The sequence below is a fragment of the Oncorhynchus mykiss genome, chromosome 16 (genome assembly GCF_057628025.1).
Source record: "Oncorhynchus mykiss isolate SJ-2025 chromosome 16, ASM5762802v1, whole genome shotgun sequence".
NCBI lineage: Eukaryota > Metazoa > Chordata > Actinopteri > Salmoniformes > Salmonidae > Oncorhynchus > Oncorhynchus mykiss.
In genome coordinates this window covers 43932231-43956162 of record NC_143037.1, presented here as the reverse complement: position 1 = coordinate 43956162, position 23932 = coordinate 43932231, and the positions used below count along the sequence as shown (strand labels likewise).

The 23932-nt window shown below is 43.6% G+C and overlaps 3 protein-coding genes across 5 annotated transcripts; all 3 read left to right on the top strand.

The window, feature by feature from the left end:
* The first annotated feature begins 668 nt into the window (after window positions 1-668).
* mfsd5 (major facilitator superfamily domain containing 5) lies at window positions 669-4512 on the top strand. The gene is made up of 3 exons (XM_021565898.3): window positions 669-880; window positions 1879-2273; window positions 2424-4512. The coding sequence occupies exons 2-3, from the start codon at window positions 1962-1964 to the stop codon at window positions 3555-3557; spliced, it is 1446 nt and encodes a 481-aa protein (XP_021421573.1). The 5' UTR covers window positions 669-880; window positions 1879-1961; the 3' UTR covers window positions 3558-4512.
* Window positions 4513-6278: 1766 nt separating this feature from the next.
* Window positions 6279-13717, top strand: LOC110491989 (protein lifeguard 2). 3 transcript variants are annotated; one of them, XM_021565900.3, is made up of 12 exons: window positions 6279-6730; window positions 7699-7819; window positions 7935-8044; window positions 8265-8329; window positions 8621-8674; window positions 8762-8812; window positions 8948-8987; window positions 9153-9190; window positions 9656-9743; window positions 9894-9989; window positions 10351-10404; window positions 10507-13717. In XM_021565900.3, the coding sequence occupies exons 1-12, from the start codon at window positions 6716-6718 to the stop codon at window positions 10657-10659; spliced, it is 885 nt and encodes a 294-aa protein (XP_021421575.1). In that variant the 5' UTR covers window positions 6279-6715; the 3' UTR covers window positions 10660-13717. The 3 variants fall into 3 exon arrangements, with proteins under 3 accessions (XP_021421575.1, XP_021421576.1, XP_090058921.1); XM_021565901.3 differs by having other exon boundaries at window positions 6400-6730; window positions 7938-8044; XM_090202795.1 differs by having other exon boundaries at window positions 6456-6730; window positions 7699-7810.
* Window positions 13718-14049: 332 nt separating this feature from the next.
* senp1 (SUMO specific peptidase 1) lies at window positions 14050-23882 on the top strand. Its single transcript, XM_021565896.3, has 17 exons — window positions 14050-14847; window positions 15287-15336; window positions 16524-16750; window positions 17026-17110; window positions 17236-17431; window positions 17675-17813; window positions 18221-18339; window positions 18575-18855; window positions 19073-19136; window positions 19224-19262; window positions 19408-19492; window positions 19772-19906; window positions 20120-20251; window positions 20439-20642; window positions 20946-21110; window positions 21227-21322; window positions 22927-23882. The coding sequence occupies exons 1-17, from the start codon at window positions 14708-14710 to the stop codon at window positions 22987-22989; spliced, it is 2220 nt and encodes a 739-aa protein (XP_021421571.2). The 5' UTR covers window positions 14050-14707; the 3' UTR covers window positions 22990-23882.
* The last annotated feature ends 50 nt before the right edge of the window (window positions 23883-23932 follow it).

The window sequence follows — 23932 nt, the reverse complement described above, 5'->3', positions numbered from 1 at the left end:
GAGATTCCTAGATGTGAGAAGTGTGCAGGAGGACATGAGACAAAGGAATGTGTAGTATCGGTGGGAAAGTTTGTGTGTGTGTAATGTAGGGCTACCCATGGTGCTGGAGATCAGAGGTGTCCGGTGATAGAAAGGCAGGTTCAGCTTACCAGGATCAGAGTAGTGCAGGTGTCGAATGTTGAGTCAGTGAAGAGAGTAGTAGAGGAAGATGGGTCCAGGGCGAGGGATCCTAAGAGGATCTGTGAGTAGGCCGAGGACAATAGTGATAGGAATAGCATTTTCGAGGTTGTTTATTTGGCCGTCATGGCCATGGTTGTCAATAGTACCGCAGGAATGGAACGGAAATCACAGAGGATATATGTTGGCCGTGACAACTGCAGAGAAGCACTTGAGTGTACAAGATTTTACTGCAGAATAGTTCAAATATGTTTTGAACGATAGTGTCCCATCCTCCCAGGCTGCTGGCCTGGAGTAGGATCAGGTAAGGCCAAAGTAGTGGAATAGGGATGAGGGTTTTAATGGGTGCAGAGTTAGTCGGTATGGCAATTTTTTCACAAAATGTAATGAATTCATACTACAGCATTGTGGGCATATACACAGCCAATATAATAGGTGGCGGCGTGCACCTATAACATTTGTTTGCGGACCGCCATAATACCAAAGAAGAAGTCTGACCGCACCATCAGTATAGAGAAAGGCTGCCGCTCAGTGGTCAAGTTGAAAAGAGAACTGCAGCAAAACCCGGAAGTTGAAGGAGGATGTTGTTGTAGAGCGCGGTTTATCGTACTTCGAAGCTAGCTATCTAGCTAATTCCGTTCTTATTGATTTTAACACGACTTTGAGTATGTAAAGTGGTATGATGCGAGTATCAAACAAGATGGTAAGCAAATCAGTCAGCTTGTTTGTAGCCGATTAGGTGGCGTCACATGGCAAAATGGCTAACTATGCTATCTGCCTAGCTCTGGCCCAGTGCAGCTGTCACTAGTTACCACAGCCACAAAGTCAAAAATGGGCTATATCGTAAAAATGCATTTAGTCTTAAGATACGGGTTAGTCATAGGGGTAGCAGTTTGGTTTAGGTTAGGTTCAAAATCAGATTTTTAAGAAATTGTAGAAAAAGGCGGGGTTTAGCCATAATTGTGACTGTGGTAACTACTGACGACCGTTACGTGAGGCTTGAAATTTCAATCAAATCAACTCCCTGAATCTTTTTCATTCATGCCTCCATAGTATGTTTTTCACGCTTTAGTTTAATGATTGGTTTCAACATACTTTTGTTACTCACCAAAGTATAAATGTTGCTGAGGAACTTGTATCTCAATGTCGCCAAAGTAGACTGTTTAGCTGTTGTCCTTGCGCATGTGTTGTATGCGCATTGACCACACCACAGCTAGACTGGCGGTAAACAAATTGTTCAAAAGTTTAGGTTGTATTTTAGAAAAACGATAGTTTGCACATACATAGAAAACTTCGTTGTCACTACGAAAATTATACTATAATGGAGGGATAAATGGAAATGCGCACGGCGTTAAAGAATGCTTTGGCTGCATATAACTAAGCTAACGTTACTAACTAACTGCCTAGGCTAGCTGCTTTTAACTTGTGAAATATCTGATTCTCGTCAGCAAACGTACACCATTTACATTGGTGGTCAGTGAGGTTGCCACCGTACTGATCTTTGGTTCAGTTTTCAGCCTCGAACATTTTGAACACAGTATAGACTAGGTTACATTCTATGTCACCATGAAGGATGATGACACTAAGCAAACAACTTATCTGGCAAGTGTGGATGCCACGTTGACATGGCCTACCTTATTTGTGTTACCAGATATTCAATATTTCTGTCTTTAAGTAAAGGTTATGTCTCTTTCTCCACAGCCTTTGATTAATCCTCCTAGGGCTACAAGACCGGAGTGAATAGACCTCCCTCATCCCAACAGTGTCACTTGGACAAACTCACCATGTTGGTGACAGCCTACCTGGCCATCGTGGTCCTACTGGCGCTATGTGTCGGTCTGGAGCTCACGGCACGTCGCCTCACCGCGCCTCAACCCACTCCCTCTGCTGTGGGCACCAACCCTGCTTTCCGCCGCTTCCAGACCCTGTTCCTAAGAGGCTACCTCCTAGCCCTGTGGGCTGACTGGCTGCAGGGGCCATACCTCTACAAGCTGTACCGTCACTACAGCTTCCTGGAGTCCCAGATAGCCATCCTGTATGTTGTTGGTCTGGCCTCCTGTGTGCTGTTTGCCCCCGTGGCTGGCTGGCTCCCTCAGGTAACAATAACGAAGACCACGAAGTAAATACATTGTTAGACTTTTTAAAATTTGTATCCTCAATAATTGTTTTATGCATGTATTGTTGTATGGCTAAGGCAACTATGTGTTTTAAAAATATATATATATTTTTTAAATGCATTAATTCAGGTCCTGGGGCGCAGACAGACCTGCCTGCTCTTCTGCGTAGCCTACTCAGCCTGTTGCCTCACCAAGCTATCCCGTGACTACTTTGTCCTTATCGTGGGTCGCATGCTAGGGGGCCTGTCCACCTCTCTGCTCTCCACAGCCTTCGAGGCCTGGTACGTGCATCGACATGTGAACGCCCACGACTTCCCTAAAGAATGGATCCCCAGCACCTTCACCAAGGCTGCTAGCTGGAACCACGGGCTGGCAGTGGGGGCTGGGCTGGTGGCTAACATGCTGGCTGAGTGGCTCCACCTGGGGCCTGTGGCTCCCTTCCTCCTGGCTGTGCCCTGCCTGGGGGCCTGTGGCTGGGTGGTGCTGACTGACTGGGGCACGGAGGAGAAGGGAGGCCAGGAGAGGGACAAGACGTCCTTGCTTGGTCCTGCTGCTTCAGTGCCCCTGGCCCGGGCATCAGCACGGGCCCGGTTCTGGCGCAGCTGTCAGGAATGTCTCCGCTGTCTGTTATCAGACAGACGGGTGATGCTGCTAGGAGGTGTCCAAGCTCTGTTTGAGAGTGTACTTTATATATTTGTCTTCCTGTGGACCCCGGTCCTGGACCCCCACGGCCCTCCGCTGGGCATTGTCTTCTCCTGCCTGATGGCAGCCAGTATGGCTGGGTCCCTGCTCTACCGCCTGGCCACATCCACCCGCTACCGCCTCCAGCCTGGTCACCTCCTCTGCTTCTCCATGCTGCTTGCATTTTTCTCCTTCTTCATGCTTATCTTCTCCACTGCCCCGGGCCAGCCCAGACCCCGCGAGTCCCTGCTGGCCTTCCTGCTGCTGGAGCTGGCCAGTGGCCTCTACTTCCCCGCTGTCAGCTTCCTCCAGGGGAGGGTGATCCCGGAGGAGAAGAGGGCCGGGGTGCTGGCCTGGTTCAGGCTGCCTCTGCACCTTCTGGCCTGCCTGGGGCTCCTGGCGCTCCATGGAGAAGTGTCTGGGACTGGAGGGGGTGAGAGTGGTAGTGGAACTAGAAACATGTTTGGGGGCTGTGCTGTTATGATGCTAGCTGCACTCTTGGCTGTGGTTAGTCTCTTTACTCTGGGAAGGAATGATGTGGATCTCAGACTAGAGGGGCCCAAAGGAGAGGGAGAGATATGACATTCAGAGGTCTTTATTGTCCCAACAATGACTTGGAATACAGTTACTGCTTTGTTGACAGATGAAGACTCGTTTGGGAAAGTAAAATGAGCTTTTGAGGGACTGAAACCTGACATTTAATCAACCTAGGATTTACCAATATTAGACAATGATTTAAAATAATCTGGTGTCGGTAAGGTTACAAGATTTCCTGATATTTATTTGTTTTCGTTTTGTTAACAGGGACTAGCAATTGTTTCGCTATATTGTTGGGTATATGAAGAAAAATATGTTCTTAAGTTATAATGCTGCAGTCTGCGTCATCTCCCTTCTTTTGAAGCACACTTGCATACACACTGACGCACATGCTGGTGTAATAATGTTGTGCCAGTAGGTGGTGCCAGTCTTGCTCCAGGATGTTCTTCATATTCTAGCCTGTACATGCTGTAGTGTTTATCAACTGCGTTGTTCAGGGTGTACCACTCAGCCACAGCAGAACGGGGCTTACATCACTAGCCCAGCTGCTCGCTTCGGCAGAACTATCACCCACTCTCATATCATTTAAAACAAGTACAAATATATCAATTCAGTCTTACTGCTTATGATGAAAGCAACTGTGAAGTCAATCAGTGGGCATGTGTAGCTACACTTGTTCTTGACATTGTCAGTAGTGTCCAAAAGGGGGGGAAAAATATTATAAATAGCTTGTTGTGTGGATGAATATCGGGGCCATTCCATTATCAATGCCTGTTTTGGTATACAAACAGTTGCTATTTTGACTTATGGGGCTTGCTAGGTACATTGTAGTAATTAAACACCAATGTTAAGGGTGTTTAGATTCTGAATGGATACTTAATGTGTCTTGGAGAGGTGTGTGTGTGTATTTGCCTTGTTCTTTTTCGCTTTCTATTCTCCAGAACCTTCAGTAAAATAGGACATATTGTAAATATGGAATAAATGTGATTTTAATACCGTCTTTGTCGTTGTGTGATCCTTTTGAATTGCAGTGATAATGTTAGACAGATTCAGGTTGTGATACTACACATGCACTTGCTGTCCAGTTTATTAGGGAGACCACCCCGTTCTCAAAAAATGGATCGCTCCAACAGACAGTGAGTCACTTGGCCGTGGCTTGTTATATAAAGGGGTGATGGGTTCGCACTCAAAAAAGCTTACTTTGTTATTCTATGTGTTTTATTATTTTCACTGCATCAGGGATAGCGTACGCAGACGTTTTGGCTTTACAGCCGCCTTCAGTGTGTGTAGGTACAATTTTATTTTAATTTGACTATCAGGAATGTGGCTTTTTTTTTGGTCTACCTGTGTACAAATTAGTCACAAAGAAATAGAATTATGGGATTGGGCACGAAGGGCAACTCACAAATCAATCGCCCCAGGTGTCCGCTCACCTAAATGCATCATATCAATTCAAGGACATCAGGCAAAGCCGTTCATAAATATGTGGGGTCAACTCATAAACAACATGCAAAATTTGATATGGACTGTAATTCTTTGTGAATAATTTGTAGACAGGTAGACCGGAAAAGCTTCATCCCTGGCAATCCTGATTAGAAGCACTTGCTGCTCATCTGTGGATCTTTACAAATGCTGTTTTGAATTAAATAATATTGTACCTCACACACGCTGAAGAAGGCTGTAAAGCCGAAACGTCTGTACTCTATCCCTGATGCAGTGAAAATAATTAAACAGAATATTGAAGTAAGCTTTGTGACAACTTTTTGAGTGTGAACCCATTTGTTTATCTGAATTTGCAGGTTTTACACATCAGCCAAGCCTCTGGAAGAGCCCTATGGTTCTCTTTTGATTATAAAAATCTGGAAGACAGGCATTGAGGTATTCAGTTACTGAGGTTGCTGCAGCACCTCCTGATAAATTGAAATGAAAACATTTATAATAACTTTGACATCACCCCCAACATCTTCCGGCGGCCACGGGCGTGAGGAACGGCATCTCGAAACACAACTTGTTGGTCCTTGTCACGAATGGGCTATTGCAGCAGACTACCACACCGGCTCCACTCCTATCAGCTAAAAATAAGTAGCGGCTCCAGTGGGCACATGATCACCAAAACTGGGCAACTGAGATGTGGAAAAACATTGCCTGGAACATGACGGCAAATTCAGTTTACTTGAGTGGCCCGGTCAGTCCCCAGACCTCAACCCAATAGAGCATCTTTGGGATGAGATGGAACAGGCTTTTCACAGCATGAATGTACCACCATTCAATCTGTAGCAACTGCGCGATGCCATCGCATCAGCATGGACCAACATCCCCGTGGAAGTTTTCCGACACCTTGTAGAATGCCCTGAATAATTCGGGCTGTTCTGGAGGCAAAGGGGGGTCTGACCCGGTACTAGATGGGTGTACCTAATAAACTGTCTGGTGTATGTAGATAAAATGCAGGCCTCTTCTACAGTGTTACATGAATGTTTTATTAGTAGGAGCTTCCAGTATTTTCGTGAATGTTAGTAGCCTTTCATGAATGAATGCCGAACACTGCATCAGTGCATTACCTAAACATAGAACATTTTAAACCACTGATGCTTTATCTGGCTCTTTAGTTAATGGAGAAAATATATGTGATTTCAAAACGAGAAAAGGTTTTATTTTTAGCCTAAGTGCTACAGACAGAGAAGTAGAGGGCAAATATGTAACTTTCAGATCACGTATTCCCTTCTACGTCACCCTCTCTCCTTTTTTATTTTTTACTGCAGACCAAATATTCCAGTTCTCTCTGGCCCTATCCTCACATACCGATACAGCATCTGCCCACCCCTTTTTGCTAAGCAGTTTGGTACTGTCCAAGCTTCCCACAGCACTGCTGCTTCACCTGGATGTTGCTAGAATGTTCCTTTTTTTGGGGGTGGGGGGTCTGTGAGAATCCTAACTGCGTGGGCTGTTGGATTAAGCCACTGCTGCAGCATCAGAAGGGGTTTAATCTACGAGAAGCATCAGCAGAGGGAGACACTATTTCCCAGGCTCTATCTTACCCCGTTGTCAGTTCTTTTACTTGACTGTACAAGAACTGCTGGGCATCAAGGACACATACAAGAGAGGATAGAATATCAAAGGAAGGAGGAAAACAGAGCTTCTTTGACTGGAGCAGAGAGATAAATAAAGCCTCATAGTGCTTGCTGCAGACACCAGACACAGCCATTATGACCCAGGGCAAGGTAAGGGCTTTACAGATACATCCTATAGATCTCACTGTATCCTCATTCATTCCCATGCTCAATCTGCAGTAAACCCATAGTCAAAAAAAAAGGAAGGTTCTTGGCTTATATTTTTTATGTCAGTGCGTGTGGTCCACAATGTTACGTAATCATTGTGGCAGCATGTACGTAGGCTGTACCTGTCGCTCCATCCTCTCACCTGCCTCTGTTGAGGAGCTAATCTCCTTGTGTTGCTCAGTAACGACGCAACGTCTCTTCGGCAGCAGAGAATAATATTGTCATCAGAGAATGGCAGAGTTGACGAAATGACAGCTATAAAACTCGATTGTATGGAGATGGAGAGAGGGTAATGTTCAGCCTGCGTCACTATCCTTCAGTCCAGAGACACGGATGAACCCCCCCCCCCATTATATATAACCTTAAGTGTTGCTGTTATGCATTGACTCAAAGCTGAGGAAGTTAAAGAAACTGTATTAGCCTACCCGTACTAATGACTGTAAATGAGGTCACAACAGATTTCAATTTTTATGTAGGAAATATGGAGAGGGAGGAGAGGGATATTCATTGGCACATTCATTAGCCATCTGGACAGTGTTGTGTAATGATGACTCATTCACTGATCCTGGATCGTCTACACCCACATTGTGGAGCTTTGCTACAGCAGAGGGTTTGTCTAAGGACCGATCTCAGTCCAAATCGGACAGTCAGCAATCAGAGCATCAGATCAGATTTCAAATTAGTCCCAAATTGTGAATCTGAATTCATCGTATTTGCTTTTAAAATGTGGATTTAAAAAATATATATATTGTTCTTAAAAAAGGAATTTGGATTTAAAAGTTTCTGCTCAAGTTTCTCAGTTGATTAGTGGCTCATAATCATCCTCTGTTGTTTTATTAAAAGGTATTTTTATTTCCAAACAGCTATTTAGTCCTGATTAGTCCTGAGTCCGTTATCTTATGTACCCTCAGCTTACAGTCGCAAACAAGGCTGCTGAAGCAGGAGAGAAGCAGTATGGCACTTCAAGTGGAGAAGCAGGAGGGCCACCGGCCCCTCCCACCTATGAGGAGGCCACTGGCGCAGGTGAGAAAGGTATGTCAGTGTCGCAGAAAGAACCGTCATTTCTTCACTCCCCTCTCTTTATGAACAAAAGTGTGAAAAAACAACTGACCATTTCCTGTGTGTGTGTTTGTGTTGAACTTGTCAGCAGGCATCAGCGGCAGCCCCTGTTACAGTGGGGCTTATCCTAGTGATGGGGAGATGCTCACAGAATTCAGCTGGAGTGATAAAAACATCCGACGGATCTTTATCCGCAAGGTAGGCTATTACTATAGCTATTAGTACCTTATTACTTACTACCTTATCACCCTATTACATTGCACTACCTATGCAAGCCAATTACTACTATAATACTACCCCATTACTACATTATTACTACCGTATGTTAAGGCCATACAGATACTGTATGCTATTTTTAAGCTGTGTTTTTCATTACCTCCTTTTAGTTGTCTTTTTCCCCCCCGTTACCCCCGTTTAGGTTTACGCCATCTTGATGATTCAACTTCTTGTCACTCTTTCCATTGTGGCTCTCTTCACATTCTGGTACGTGTTCTATAACCTCTAAATACGGATGCCACTCTCCATCCTTCTATAGTTTTACCTGGACAGGCAATAGATGGTCAGGACAATCGCAGGAAGACCTACACTTTGATACAGTGATGTTACATCACTGTGCACCAGACATAAACCTGTCACAGGTGCTAGATAGGAAGCAGCAGTTTACCATAACAGGCCTGTTACCATAACAGGCAGGAAAACACACACAGGAACAAGTACTTTGATGAAAATGGGCAAACGTTGCATATTTACAATTATTTTTGGTCCCTTCATCAGTGAACCAGTGAAGAACTACATTCAGTCCAACCCTGGATGGTACTGGGCTTCCTAGTAAGTCACAGCTTTGATCTTGCATACATCATTACTATGTTGATTTCATTCTGAAAGTACTAAAATATATGTTATTTCTTCACACAGTGCTGTGTTCTTTGTCACATATATTACACTCGTCTGCTGTCCTGGACCAAGGTGAGTTCACAGTGTTAATGTGTGTGGTGAACACAACTTCAGTTATTATGATACTAGAGAATGTATCATTTTAGCAGAATTTAACAACAGTACTTAACTACAGTACTTATTATGTTTGATTTGTATTTCCCACAGGAGACAGTTTCCATGGAATCTGATCCTGCTCGCCATCTTTGTACGTATCATAGAGTGTTGGAAACAATCCATATCTTTACAACATTTATACACATTGTCCAAAGACTTTGAAGTACTACACATAATTCAGAATCACAGACTTCTCCTCTGTGTGACCCCTCTTTCTCGGTAATGTCTGTTCACTTTGTAATCTCTCCTGTTGCAGACCCTCTCTCTCTCCTATATGACAGGGATGCTATCCAGGTACAGTCTCCCATAGCTGTGTCTACAGTTTGTTTGTCTCCGTTGTCCGCTATGCTTTGCATGCCTGCTTCTTCAGACTTTCAGTATGGCTAGCACGATGGTTTTTGCAGCCAGTTAAACAGCTAACGTGTAACATTAAATTCAGCTAAGGTCTCGGTGAACAGCTAATAAGTAGAATCAGGTGGGTTAAATTAGTTTTGGGTTGAAAACACGTATGGGTTGGTAAATCTCCAGGAAGAGGTTTGGTGCAACCCTGCTTTAACCAGTGTCAGTGTCGATCAGATATGCCAAAGGTATACATGGGCTTAGTAACACTGTTTTACATTTTAGGCTTGCTTAGTTACTGTGTATTCACCAAAATAAGTCATTCATATGTTATTCCTGTATAAAAAAAATTGGTGTCATTTCTTAGTAAATAAATACTTGGCAAATAATTTCTGTACCATATCTTCCCCCCTCTAATAGTTATTACAACACCAAGTCAGTGGTGATGTGTTTGGGTATTACTGCTATGGTCTGTCTTACTGTCACTCTCGTCAGCTTCCAAACTAAGGTCAGTCTGCCTGTGAAAAAGGGAATTCTATAATTTAATAGGATCTCTGTGCTTCTATGATTCACAATTGGTTATAGGTTGTTATTATTCCTCATGGCCAAGTTACCTTCTCTTTTGCTGCCCTATCTTCCCTTTTTTTTCCCTATTCAGTTTGATGTGACATCATGCCAAGGTGTATTGTTTACCTTCTGCATGGTCATGATGGTGTCTGGACTGGTCCTGGCCATTGCATTGCCCTACGGATATGTAAGTTCTAATAATAATAATACACTTTATTTGTAGAGCACATTGTCATACATGAAAGCCTGCAAAGTAAAGTGCTATACATAGCAGGAAGTAAAACTACCCTAATCAGAAACTATATAATGAATGAGGTGAATAAGTAAATGCAGGTGGAGACTAACATGAGGAATTGGCAGCATTCCCCCCCCCCCCCCCACTAACTAGTCTTTTGACAAATCAGATCAGATCTTTCTCAGAGCTCATCCGATTGGTCAGAAGACCAATTAGTGAGAGAAAAAAAAAACATCAAGCATACAGCTGCATCAGATCTAATTGAACGTTCACGTTTTCGAGAGATATAATATCAGCTTGTTTTGTGCTCCAGGTGCCCTGGGTGCATGGTGTCTATGGTGCCTTGGGAGCGTTACTTTTTACCATGGTAAGTGTAAAACATATATAGTCTGTTTTTACTTGACAGTCCACCAATGACAAAGAGAGATGTACAACTACTGTAATACTTCAATTCTTTTCTCCGTTTCAGTTTTTGGCGTTTGACACCCAGCTACTGATGGGGAACAAGCGCTACACAATAAGTCCAGAGGAATACGTCTTTGCCACTCTCAACATCTACCTCGACATTATCTACATCTTCTCCTTCTTCCTGTCCCTGTTCGGAACAGAGAGGACAAACTGAATCCACCTCCAGGCCAGCATCTCAGCTTTTCCATCCAAACACGGCCCGTATTCATAGTCTCAGAGTGGTAGTGCTGATCTAGGATCGGCTTTGCCATTTAGATCACAGTGAAGTGTCATACACACAGGGGGGGATATGATCCTAGGTCGACACTACTCGGAGACACGGTATGAATACAGGCTCTGATCTCACCAGATGTACTGTACACAACCTATTGATCCACCACTTCTTCCCACAGTCTCAGCTTAGTGTGATTTTCCTTCCCCCTCTAGCATGATATGGACCTATACTACTTTATTGTCTGCTTAGCTGTCAATCTCCAGAATGTACAGTACTTTTCACCTATAGGGTCGGCGATCTATAGAATTACATTGCTAACGGTAGATAGGTGTGAAAAACACATGCAAAACACTGAGTCTGTCTAAAAGCTAGAACTGTAGGTGTTTTTGTCTTATGCAGATGTGATGTCCTTGCTTTCTCTTTTAACAACAACAGTCATGAATAACACTGCTCTACAGGACTATTTATCACCTCTTATGAAGAGGAACTTAAAAGTATCTGCCCTGAAAGGCATGAATATCTGAATATCTTTCAGTGTAGCAACGTAGACATCATTGTGCTTAGTTCATCAGTAGTGCACTAGGCTACATCCAATTCCATCAGCGCATAACACATTGTGGTGACCCTCAGCTTTAGAGAGCGAGAGAGAGTAAAGTAGTTCCTTTTTTTTGATCCAAACTTGGGAAATTGTTTTATCACTCAGCATCGTCAATAAATCCAAAAAAGGACAAGACACGTATCCATGACAAAATAAATGACACACATATTAAGACACATTTAAATCAATGGCATCTGTGCACAGCAAGTCGATGGTTTGTTGTTTCTCCTCCAGTCTGTCAACTCTTAGCCTACTGGTTGAAATCTCAAAGGAACACAAGATCCGGAGCATGCAGGCAATTCAAGCCAATTCTGATTTCATTTGAACGTAGGCAAATTGCTTGGCTTTCCTTAGCTGCTTTAGACGAAACATGAGTTAATCTAGTTGCACTAAAACTGGAGATGCAATGCAATCCTGTCAATATGATGAGCCATAGTCCAATGATGTCAGTAGGGGTTTACTCACCACCCTTCTCTTTCTTTGTAACATTCTGTTCTGTATTATTCCCTCCATGTTACAATTTTCCAGCTAGGTTGGCTGCTATTTAACTCTTTTAAGTTTTTATTTATTTACAGATAGCTAAACAGGAGTCATCCCACTGGGCACAGATGTCAATCCAATGTCTATTCCACATTGGTTCAACGTCATTTTGTTGAAATGACGTGGAAACAACGTTGATTCAACCAGTGTGTGCCCAGTGGATTGTATTTAGAATCTAAATATATGACTCTGGGACTGGGTTAAACCAATGATTCGATACATATGCTTTGCTAAGCATGTTTTGGGGGCCAATCTTGAAAACCTTTACAATGTGGGGATGTGGAAAATATATGTATTTGCTCCAGTAGTTAGTTATACAGTGCCCTCCATAATTATTGGGACAGTGACACATTGTTGTTGTTTTGGCTCTGTACTGTGGCGCTTAGGATTTTAAATTACTCAATGACCATGAGGTTAACATGCAGACCGTCAGCTTGAATTTGTGGGTATTTTCAATCATATCGGGTGAACCATTTAGAAATTACAGCACCTTTTGTATATAGTCACCCCATTTTAGGGGACCAAAATTATTGGGACAAATTCCCTTTATATGTGTATTAAAGTAGTCAAGTTTAGTATTTGGTCGCATATTCCCAGCACGCAATGATTAAATCAAGCTTGTGACTCTACACACTTGTTGGATACATTTGCTGTTTGTTTTGGTTGTGTTTCCGATTATTTTGTGCCCAATAGACATTCATGGTAAATAATGTATCGTGTCATTTTAGAATCACTTTTATTGTACATAAGAAAATAATATGTCTCTAAACACTTCTACATTCATGTGGATGCTACCATGATTACGGATAGTCCTGAATGAACCGTGAATAACGATGAGTGAGAAAGTTAGACGCACAAATATCATACCCCCAAGACATGCTAACCTCTCACCATTACAATATCAGGGGAGGTAATCATAGTAGCATCCACATTAATGTAGAAGTGTTTAGAAACATTCTATTCTTATTTACAGTAAAAGTGACTCCGAAATGACACAATACATCATTTGCCATTCATTTCTATTGGGCACAAAATAATCTGAAACACGACCAAAACAAACAGCAAATGCATCCAACAAGTTGTTGGTCAAAAGTTAAATGTAATTGTTGCGTGTTGGGAATATGGGACAAAATACTACACTTTTGACTACTTTAATCAAATCAAATTTTATTGGTCACATACACATGGTTAGCAGATGTTATTAAGTGAAATGCTTGTACATATATAAGTGAATTTATCCCAATACTTTGGGTCCCCTAAAATGGGGGGGGGGGACTATGTACAAAAAGTGCTGTAATTTCTAAACGGTTCACCCGCTATGCATGAAAATGCACTCAGATTAAAGCTGACAGTCTGCACTTCTAACCTCAAAGTCGTTGTATCATTTCAAATCCAAAGTGCTGGAGTACAGAGCAACAACCAAATCACTGTCCCAATAATTACAGAGGGCACTGTAAATTGATGGCTTAACCTCGTGGCATAATGTTTTTATAGACACTGAAAGAGTTGATATTTTTTTGTAAAAGCAAAGAGTTTTGATTATTGTGACATGAAAGAGTTAACTTTAAACATGCTTGCAAACTTTCTTGATGTGTACATGGCAAGAAAATAATACTACAGTGTATTTGGCCTGAAAAAAGCGTACATATATTTTCTTAATAAAACCCTGAATGGTTCATCTGTGTATGAAATATGTGGCCTTGGAATAGTCTTATCTGAACAAATTGTACTTAATTTGCTGTTGTAAAAAAAAATGTTTCTCTTGGTTAAGTGCGTTGAGTGTTATTCCATAGTGTGTTAGGAAATTCATTTTTTGTTTACAATTCTTGCTGTAAATAAAATAAAAAATGTACTCACCAATCTTCTAGGTTTTTTTGTATCTCCGACACTAAACTAGATACGAGCAACGATGTATATTATATTGACAAGATAGTCGAGGGACCGCTCTAACAAATGGACATTTTCCACATTCGAAACTCATTTTATCCTCCATAGAAAAATTCCTCACTTTGTGGTCTCATTTTGGCGGACAGATTTCGGATGTAGTAAACCCTCTCGTTCCGCCTCTACTTTTTGATAGGAGTTGAACTGACGTTGACTTCGTCAAAGAAGCGCCATGAAAAAAGCATTCCAACCAGCCAATCGCGTTTCATAATAATTGTATCTATTCAATTTGCTCATCCAATGAAAACGTATCATGGTAGAACGCCAAGGTCGGCCATGTTGCGTAGTTTCCATTAGTTACCACAGCCACAAAGTCAAACTTGGCTATTTCCTACAAATTAATTTGTAAGACATTTGCTTTTTGGTCCTAATTTAAGTTTAGTGTTATACATATGGTTGGCAGTGTGGTTAAGGTTAGGTTTAAAATCACATTTTAAAAATATACATTTTAGAAATAGGGATGTTTTTTTACTTAGTGGCTGTGGTAACTAGTGACGACCATGTTGTGGTTTTGAATGAGGAAGAAGCGGGAGAGGTTAGAGGTTATCGTTTAATGAGTTATTTTTTATTTGAAGTACTTTGGACTTCTTTGCTATTTAAGAAATATACATGGCATTGTCGAATGTGATAGTAGTGATTGAAATCCTAGTCGCTACAGCCACATAACCAGGATTGTTAGCTAGCTAGTTTAGCTAACCACAAGCTAGCTAATTTCAAGGGACGGAGAACGGTAACTTGATAGCTAGCTGGTTAGCAGTGTTGTTTAGCTAACTAGCAACGATTTACTTTCCCCGGTTGAATGACGTTGGGTGGCTTTATGTGCTTTTTCCTGCGCTGGCAGGCGGGTTGGAAGCAACCATAGCGATACACATTTTCGCGGGCGGGAGGTTTTAAACTTCTCTAAACATGTTCAATAAATTTTATGAATTAATTGGAACGGGTTTCGCTAATCTCCGCAATGGAGTACCAGCTCCCGACCAACGAGATAATGATACACACGGAGTACAACAAGGTGGTCGGATAAGGACAAAAAGACCCATCGACTGGTAAGTTAAGGTTATTCTAATGTTAGCTAGCTAACTTATCTGTCATCTATTTGTTGTGTAGTAATCTAACTTGGCTAACGTTAGTTTACTAACGTTAGTAATCTAATAAGCTAACGTTACCTAGCTAATTTAGCTTAGTGTACCTGCTCGTGGTGGCACTGGATGACCTAACTAAATGCTATGTTTAGCTAATTGTCAACTATGTGTGAGTTGTAGCTAAACTTGCGGACCTGTCTATTTGAGATGGTGGTGAGATTTCGACCAGCCAGTTAGCTACTACTAGCTAGCTAACGTTACAGAAGTATGGCACACTGTCTGACACAGTTGGGTTGAGCAACCAAAGTGCGTACTCAGCAAGACCCCCGCCGCCGCCGCGGCACTGTCAGTGATTCTCTGGCACATGTTCATGTTGGATATTGTTTCCCCCCTGTTTTTATAGTTTGGAGGATGGTGACCAAGATGACCTGGCAGTGAAGAGATTTCGGATGGGTAAGCTAACAGCAATCTTGGCTGTGCATTTTTGCAAAAGTATTTGGACACCCTTTCAAATGAGTGGATTAGGCTATTTCAGCCACACCCATTGCTGACAGGTGTATAAAATAGAGCACACTGACATGCAATCTCCATAGACAAACATTTACAGTAGAATGGTCTTACTGAAAAGCTCAGTGACTTTCAGCATGCCCCGGGAAACTGTAAGTGCCGTTATTGTGAAGTGGAAACGTCCAGGAGCAACAACGGCTTAGCCGTGAAGTGCTAGGCCACACAAGCTCACAGAACGGGAGTGCTGAAGCGCGTGGCGCATAAAAATTGTATGTACTCGGTTGCAACACAAGTTATCAAGTTCCAAACTGCCTCTGGAAGCAATGTCCGCACAAGATCTGTTCGCCGGGAGCTTCATGAAATGGGTTTCCATAGCAGAGCAGCTGTACACAAGCCTAAGAACACCATGCACAATGCCACGTGTCGTTGGCGTGGTGTAAAGCTTGCCGCTATTGGACTATGGACCAGTGGAAACACGTTCTCTGGAGTGATGAATCATGCTTCATCATCTGGCAGTCCGACGGACGAATCTGGGTTTGGCGGCTGCCAGGAGGACGCTACCTGTCCCAATGCATAGGGCCAACTGTAAAGTTTGGTGGAGGAGGAATAATGGTCTGGGGTTGTTTTTCATGGTTCGAGTTAGACCCCTTAGTTTCAGTGAAGGGGAATCTTAACACTACAGCATAGACGATTCTGTGCTCCCATCTTTGTGGCAACAGTTTGGGATGCCCTTTCCTGTTCCAGCATGACAATGCCCTCGTGCACAAAGCAAGGTCCATACAGAAATGGTTTGTTGAGATCGGTGTGGAGGAACTTGACTGGCCTGCACAGAGCCATGACCTCAACCCCATTGAACAACTTTGGGATGATTTGGAACACCGACTGCGAGCCAGGCCAACTCGCCCAACATTCCCGGTGTCACAAATGCTCTTGTGGTTGGATGGAAGCAAGTCCCTCTAACATCTAGTGGAAAGCCTTCCCAGAAGAGTGGAGGCTGTTATAGCAGTAGAGGGGGGGACCAACTCCATATTAATGCCCATGATTTTGGAATGAGATACTTTTGGTCATGTAGTGTATACAGTCCATGGTTCCCTATCTGAACTGATATGATGTGTTTGTGCATATGACAACAGGGGTCTTCATTGACACAGTGAAGACTGCAGCTGAAGGGGTGAAGAGCCATAGCTCCAACGTGGCATCCTGGGTACGGAATAGTGTGACTCCTACCTTGAGGAACATACTGCCCACTTCCCCAGACCCCCCTCCGGAAGAACACTTTCATGAAGAGCCAGCAAAAGAGCTTCAGCCTGAACCCTCAACTTCTGCACCTCGTTCCTCATCTGTCTGGGAAGAGACTGAGGTATTGGATCTCTTTATGATGTTTCAGGGCTCTTAATTCACAAAGTATTAGTGCTAATCTTGGATAAGTTTTCGAGTTTTAAATCATAATGAATAGGGGGGGGGGGGGGGGGGGGGCTTGATTATAGATCAGCACTTTTGAGACAGTTTTTGAATATGAGCCCAGATCTAGTAGTAGATTCATACGTATTCATTACTCCAGTTTATTACAGGCCAGCGCTCTGTTATATTCTTATTGAACAATGATGCCATTTGTTTTTATGGTATTGTTTTCAGGTCCTTGAGGTGAGGTACTCTGATCCCCTGGATGGGATGTGTGTCGCTCCCTTGACAACTCTGGAATGGAGAAACTCTAAATCAGGCAATACTCTTTTCTAAGAATGTCTATGAAACCATTCCTGCTGCCGGCTGGAAATGTCAGTAATGTTGATATGGAAATGGACTGTTGTTTAATCGACACTTTCTCTCCTCCTCCGCTCACGGCAGAGTCCTTTAGAATTGAGAAGACGATGATAGGATCGAAGGTTTGCAGACGGCAAGTGTGCATGGCTCTCACACATCGTGATGCGCCCAAAACGAATGGGCACTCTGTCAGTCTGCCTCATTCCTCCAGCAGTACCCCTAAGCCATGTCCCTCTACCCGTCTGGGCAGGAGCCACCTCAGAACACCTGCATCAACAAGGTATGTTCATATTGTCAATAGATCTAGGCCTGCCTTTCTGACTGGGTAAAAAATGCATTCTGCTATTAATCAAGCATTGAAAACCTTGAAAAGGCTTGATTTTTGAACAGGGCCCTTTGCAAGGTTGTTAAAGAGCTTGAATTTCAAAGTGCTTGAAAGTGTTCTATTTCCTGTGCTCGATATGGTTCTATTCACAATAATATGAGTAACATGTTCGGTGCAGTAATTGAATTCTCTCTGTAGCCAGTTGACCTCAGCAGGATGCAGCTCTTTCACCAGCATGTATGAGAAGTCCTTCCCCATCCGCGTTGTGCAGAGTCCTTCACACGGCAGCCCTTCCAACCGCCTCCTCAGAGCCGGGGCTCGCTGCACCGCGCAAGAGGTGAGATACCAGCTACCAGAATATTTATGGCTCCCACTTGCTGAACTTTTGCTATTGGTGCTGTTTTCAAATAACGCTATTATGTAACAGAGTTATTTGAAAACAGCCCAACGGCTAAAAGGATCCAGGTATTCTCCAGGTATATTCAGGACTACGTGATAGAAGCATGGTGTAACTGAACTTCCCTCTGGGGAAAGATACTTATTCTATTGTGTCTATCCCTGTGTGTCTCGCATAACATAAGTCCATATACATACAATAGAATAAGTATTTTTCCCCAGGGGGAAGTTCAGTTACGACCTGCTCATATCACGTAGTCCTGAATATACCTGGAGAATGTTGCCTCTACCTCATATCCAAGCTTTATTTATAATATAGAGTGATGGGTCCTCTCTGTGTTGCTCCAGTCTGTCTGTGAGGAGGAGAAGATTGTGTACAGACAGCTGCTGGCCATGGTCTCAGGTGGCCAGTCCTTGTCGTTCCACAACGGCAGCCCCCATGGCTTTCCGCGTTCACACAGAGACTTGTGAGTACAACAAGCACACCGCTAATGCTACAGTCCTCTCGCTCTCCTCAAGTTCCCGAGGATGACTGACAGTTCAGTCGTGCTCAAGGACCTGTACTCTCACGTTGATGCAACCACACACGTTTTCATCAAATCTACCCTTTTCTACTTCTTCCCTGGGTTTGATTGTCCTACGTCTTGGCCATTTGGTGTGCTGGTGCTCCTTTCTTATAATCGCTCTCTCTCGCTCTCTCAGCACCAGCTTCCTGAGCACCAGCAGGCATCTGCTCCAGTGTTCGTCCCCTACGGGGGCAGGAGATGCCTCCGAGGGCCCCAGTGAACCCCCAAGCCCCCGTCCAGAGTTCAGCCAGGGCTACAGCAACGTCCCCAGCCCAGGGAAGGGCTCCTCCAGTGGGGCAGGGAACCACACCTGGGCCCCCAACTCAGACCTCAGCCCCAGGGGACCAGAGACACTACAGTCTGCCCCCTCTCCAGCTACCCTACAAGACACCTCTTCTCAGGACACACAGTCATCAGGTGAAACGTCTTAGCCCGTTTCCACTTCATCAGAGTTGGTGTAGTAGTTTATTGACCCCAAGGAGGTACATTGATTTATCGCCACCAGCAGTATACAGCTGTATACAGAGACAGGACATGATAACGCCGCAGTGCCATCTTTAGTTTTATGTGTTGTGTTTCTATAAAAGCCTGTTTGTCTCTCTTGTACTAATTTGGACCATGGCTTGTTCTGCAGCGCATGATGGGGACTCCGTAATCATTGTGAAAGAGAAGAAGGGCAAAAAGCCATGCAGTTCAAGGTATGTGTTTTGAATCGTTTATGTTGGTGTGCGTTATTTACTTTGTGTTTCCCATCTAGCCTGGTTACTCTCTGTCTGTCTCTCCAGTGTGCCATGCTTCCAAGCTGAACTCTGGATCAAGGAATTGTAAGTCCCCTAATTTGTCACCATTCCTTGATAAATTCATACGGCGTATCTTGCTGTGCCCCTGTGCATACTGAATACAATTGAAATCCTCCTCTAGCTCATTCTAGAAGTCCTCAAGTCGGATGTGTGTGTCTGTGTTTTCCAGGACTAGCATGTATGACTCTCGTGCCCGGGAGAGACGGAGGCAGATCGAGGAGCAGGAGGCCCTAGCTGCTCAGCTGCTGAGACAGGTAGTTAGCATCCCCTTCTCTGCCCTCAATGGTGTGACGTCAGCCCTCATGTCTATACCGAGTCCCACATTGACCACCCATTGGGAAAATATAGGAAGTTTTCCCCTCTATGCTTCGTTCAACCTCTAGGTTATTAGCCATATGAAATGAGGATGCTCTTTTACACGGGGAGGACCGCTCTGAAATCAGCATTCAACTCAGCTTGTCCTGCTAAGCCTGTACTCAATAGAAAATGATTTGGTGGTCTGTCTAACCCTCCTGTCCTGTGGTCTGGTCCAGCGTCTGTCAGATGACAGCCAGCTGGGCAACAGGTCCGTGGAGCTGCATGTCAGAGTCCCTCTGGAGAAGGAGGTTCCTCTGGCTCCTCTCGTCGAGGGACCCAAACCCGCCGAGGAGTTCCCTGAGCTCACCGAGGTACAATTCACCGTTTGTTTTTAGCCCCGTATGTTGTGCCTATTTCTGCACTTTGCGTTTGTGAGCCAGCTCATTACCAATAAAATTGCATTGCAATAATTGTACTAAGTGTGTTTTTAAATAAGTGAAATGGATTTGCTCACTGTGTGCGTCAGGAATGTACATAGCGAGCAGCCTTTAGCTGAGCCAGCATGTTTGCGTGTCTGTGGCCAGGATATGGAGGGGGAGGTGTGCCGGGCGCTGAGGGGAGGCAGCCAGGACGAGATGCTGAGTGAAGGATTCAGACTCACCATCACACGCAAAGACCTCCAGACACTCAGCCACCTCAACTGGCTCAACGACGAGGTGAGAGCACGTCACACGCTGCTTCTGTTTATATCGCCGTCTCATACCACTGTTTTTGGAGGCGGCTAGTAATTTCTTCTCTCTGTGTGTCTGTGCCTATACAGACAAGAGAATAACTAATACAGAAGGGGTTTATCCGTGGCTCTATGCTGTTTTCTCTGCTTGACCCCCGCTTCCTCTTTCCAAGGTGATCAACTTCTACATGAACCTGCTAGTGGAGCGCGGGAAGGATCCCGGCCTGCCGACGGTCCACACCTTCAACACCTTCTTCTTCCCCAAGCTCCGCGGCGCAGGCTACTCTGCCGTACGCCGCTGGACCAAAAAGATGGACATCTTCTCAGTGGACATCATACTGGTGCCCGTCCACCTCGGGGTGCACTGGTGCCTTTCTGTGAGTTAACATACAATATATTGTACTTTGCTGCTGCCTGTCTACCTGGGGGGGGGGGGGGGGGTACAGTGGCCTGGCCTGGTTATGCATCCACCATAGTTGCTGGAGCCATGCTGGGAAAGGACTCTGTGAAAATGGAAAAAAAATCGGAGCCAGCGCAGTCCGGTTTAGATTGGTTCTATAGTGGGAATCACACTAGACAGAATCTGTCGTGTGATGTTTATATTGACTGTTATATTTTTTAATATGAAATATTCTCTTGTTTTTTAATATTAAAAAAAAAATATATAATAATTCTCTCAGGTGGTGGATCTCCGTAAGAAGACTGTCACGTACTTTGATTCAATGGGAGGGAACAATGACGAAGCCTGCAGGATTTTGCTGCAATACCTGCAGCAGGAAAGCAAGGACAAGAAGGGCAAAGACCTGGATACGTCAGAATGGACTCTGCAAAGCAAGAAACGCAACGTATGTGTTACACTATATCTAACCCGAGATCTCTCTCAACTCAACATGCTTTGACACTTCACTGATAGATGTTGCCGTCTTTTGAAAAATGGATCTCAAGCCATTTCTCCCAACAGGAGATTCCTCAGCAGATGAACGGAAGTGACTGTGGAATGTTCACCTGCAAATACGCTGAGTACATCACCAAAGACAAGCCAATCACATTTACACAAGTAAGTACTTCAACCGCCAAGCTGTCACTGTGTCTGTTGGGGGTGGGGGGGGGAAGGCCCGTGTTTAATACCATCTTGAGGTGTTTTGAAAATGTTTTATTTGATAAAATGTTGAATTTGGCCTTTACTACTATAGCCCATAACGCAGTGAATAACACATTCAGAAATGGCAAAAAAAGACAGTCCAAAAAATGTATGCGGTGTCAAAGTGTCTGTCCTATATCTAGGAGATAAACAAAATATATTTCCTCAGCCTTTTTTGTTTTTTTTTGACACACCCCTTATTTTTGTAGGCACAAAACTACCTCCATACTTCCATTCATTTGTTTGGGTTAGCTTCAGACGAGTCCCGTGCCACCTGTGGGGGTCATAGAGCAAAACGGAGAACACCATCGTGTTCGTGAGAGTCAACTTTCAATGGATGGTTCATACTCGTTTTGTAGGCCTAACTGTTCGGACCTAAGGATTCATTTTCTGAGAAGACTGATTTTCCGGGATGTTTCATGGTCTGACAAACACTGATGCGATGGATTGAGATGCAGCCCATGCAAATAAAGGGATATCTTTAGCTTAAACTGTTGGATTTTGATGGATTTTATTATTATATTACTTGGATTGACGTATGGGTGTGTCAATAGACTCTAAAGCAGCCCTGTTCTATATTTGGAACACTGGCTGCATTTAGAATGCACTCCATATGTTGCCAAAGCAATTGAATTGATCAGTATTTCTCCCTGGTTATACGGACAGACTTGCGTTTTGAAATGCAGGGATCAATCAGGTAGCGCGAGGTAGAGAGATGCTGGGAAATTCCACCAGATCAGACTGGCCTAAAGCTTTTTTAACCTGGCACTTGTAAGAGACCGCTGTTTATTTGCTCAAATGTGATGCCCGGTCACTATAAGAGATTGGCACTTGTTGGCGACTCTGCTTTTAATGGAAGTGTAACGGTAAGCATGAGCATTCCTGCCCCCCCCCCCCCCCCCGGTGGAAGAGTGTCCCTCAAACAGAGCAACTAGTGGTAGGGAGAGATGAATAACCCTGTGGAACGGGACATCACTCGGGAACAACAGTAGCGGCCAAAGGGTAACCTACCACGCAATTCATTGACGACGAGCTACAGTGCCTGTAGCTGCGGTAGTAATGGTTTTCCTTCCATTTCTCACCGTAGTATGACAAGTACAAAATAACAATGTGCCTGTCACGTTACCCATCCTCTGGCTGTAGTCCAATGTGGAGTAGTACTGAAGCACGATATTGCATAATAGCAGTTTGGTAGCTACATTACTGACCAATATTTTCAATCTCTAACGTTACCACAATGAAGAACGATGACAAGTCGGACTTTTACGTTGTTTTTTAAAAGTTTTTTTAATGAAGGGAAGGCAAACTTGCAATTTTTTTTTTTTACATTTGCAGAAACGTTAAATGCTTTAGCTAGATTCTTCTAAATCTGCCCTGTTTGCTCAGGAGTCCCTAAAACACGAATTACAATTCATACAAATGTAAAACGCCCATATATTGGGGGGGGGGGCATTGGGATTGAGCCTATGAGTAACTAACTCAGTATTTAACTCCGTATTTCCCTTCCCTCCAATTGACAGAAACACATGCCCTACTTCAGGAGACGCATGGTCTGGGAGATATTGAATCGGAAACTATTGTGATGAAATTGGGAAGAGATTTCTGAACAGGTCAAGAGCGAGGAAGTGTCTGAAATGAGGACGGTGCCCATGACGCTGTGGCTGTTCCATTGCAGGAGGATACATTTATTGCAACCACAACCTCCTGTGTATTAGCAAGCAAAGGTCTCTCTTTCAATTTTGGGGGTTGTTCTCATTTTACAAATGATACTCTGAAATGTTCCCGTCAGAGGATCGCGTCTAGTGAAGTTGGGCCAACCAGTGCAACTGCTTGTATTTTTGTCACTGTCGATATTTTTGTAAACTACTCAGAAGTATAATTCGACGAGAGCTTGGTGATGTGATGACTGTTAACACCTTTTATTTTTCTAGTCTACGGTCAACACCCCTTACCTGGTTCAATAAACTGGTTAAATGAGAGAACAGAGTTCGAGATGCAGTGACATTCTTTGCTTTATATCTGGAAACCCACATTTTGATAGTGGTTTTTAGCTAAATGGAAAATATATGCAACTGACCTCAGAGTATAATTTGTAAAAGGGTAGGCCTAGATATGGCAGTGGTGTGTTTCCATACATTGCTATTGTGTGGTACTTGAGGTGACACGAGTATCCTCATTGGTTGATTGGACCCCATCAACAGATAAGCAGCCGTGATGCTTCCTTGACCAAGAGACCTGTTATTCCAAGACTAAATTGTGTAACCTGAAATGTAAAGTCTATTTTGTTTTAATAAGCAAAGCAACAAAACAAAAAAAAACGTTAGTGCATTTTTCTCTGGATATTTTCAACATGTGTATATACTGATGAGTATACAGTTTCTTGGATAATGTATTTAATATACATTTTGTACCTTTTTATTATCTGTTTTGTATCTAGAACAAATTCTTTTTAGAAATAAATTCCTCAAGTATTGTGTGTGTGCATCTGTTTGGAAAGGTGTACTTTACATGACATACACACTTGGT

Coding starts and splice junctions, on each gene's coding strand:
- mfsd5 (XM_021565898.3), top strand. CDS start 1,962: ATGTTGGTGACAGCCTACCTGGCCATCGTGGTCCTACTGGCGCTATGT. Junction 2,274..2,423: donor TGGCTGGCTGGCTCCCTCAG/GTAACAATAACG, acceptor GCATTAATTCAG/GTCCTGGGGCGCAGACAGAC.
- LOC110491989 (XM_021565900.3), top strand. Junction 9,191..9,655: donor ATGACAGGGATGCTATCCAG/GTACAGTCTCCC, acceptor CCCCTCTAATAG/TTATTACAACACCAAGTCAG. Junction 9,744..9,893: donor TCGTCAGCTTCCAAACTAAG/GTCAGTCTGCCT, acceptor TTCCCTATTCAG/TTTGATGTGACATCATGCCA.
- senp1 (XM_021565896.3), top strand. CDS start 14,708: ATGTTCAATAAATTTTATGAATTAATTGGAACGGGTTTCGCTAATCTC. Junction 18,856..19,072: donor TCAGGACACACAGTCATCAG/GTGAAACGTCTT, acceptor CTTGTTCTGCAG/CGCATGATGGGGACTCCGTA. Junction 20,643..20,945: donor GGGTGCACTGGTGCCTTTCT/GTGAGTTAACAT, acceptor TAATTCTCTCAG/GTGGTGGATCTCCGTAAGAA.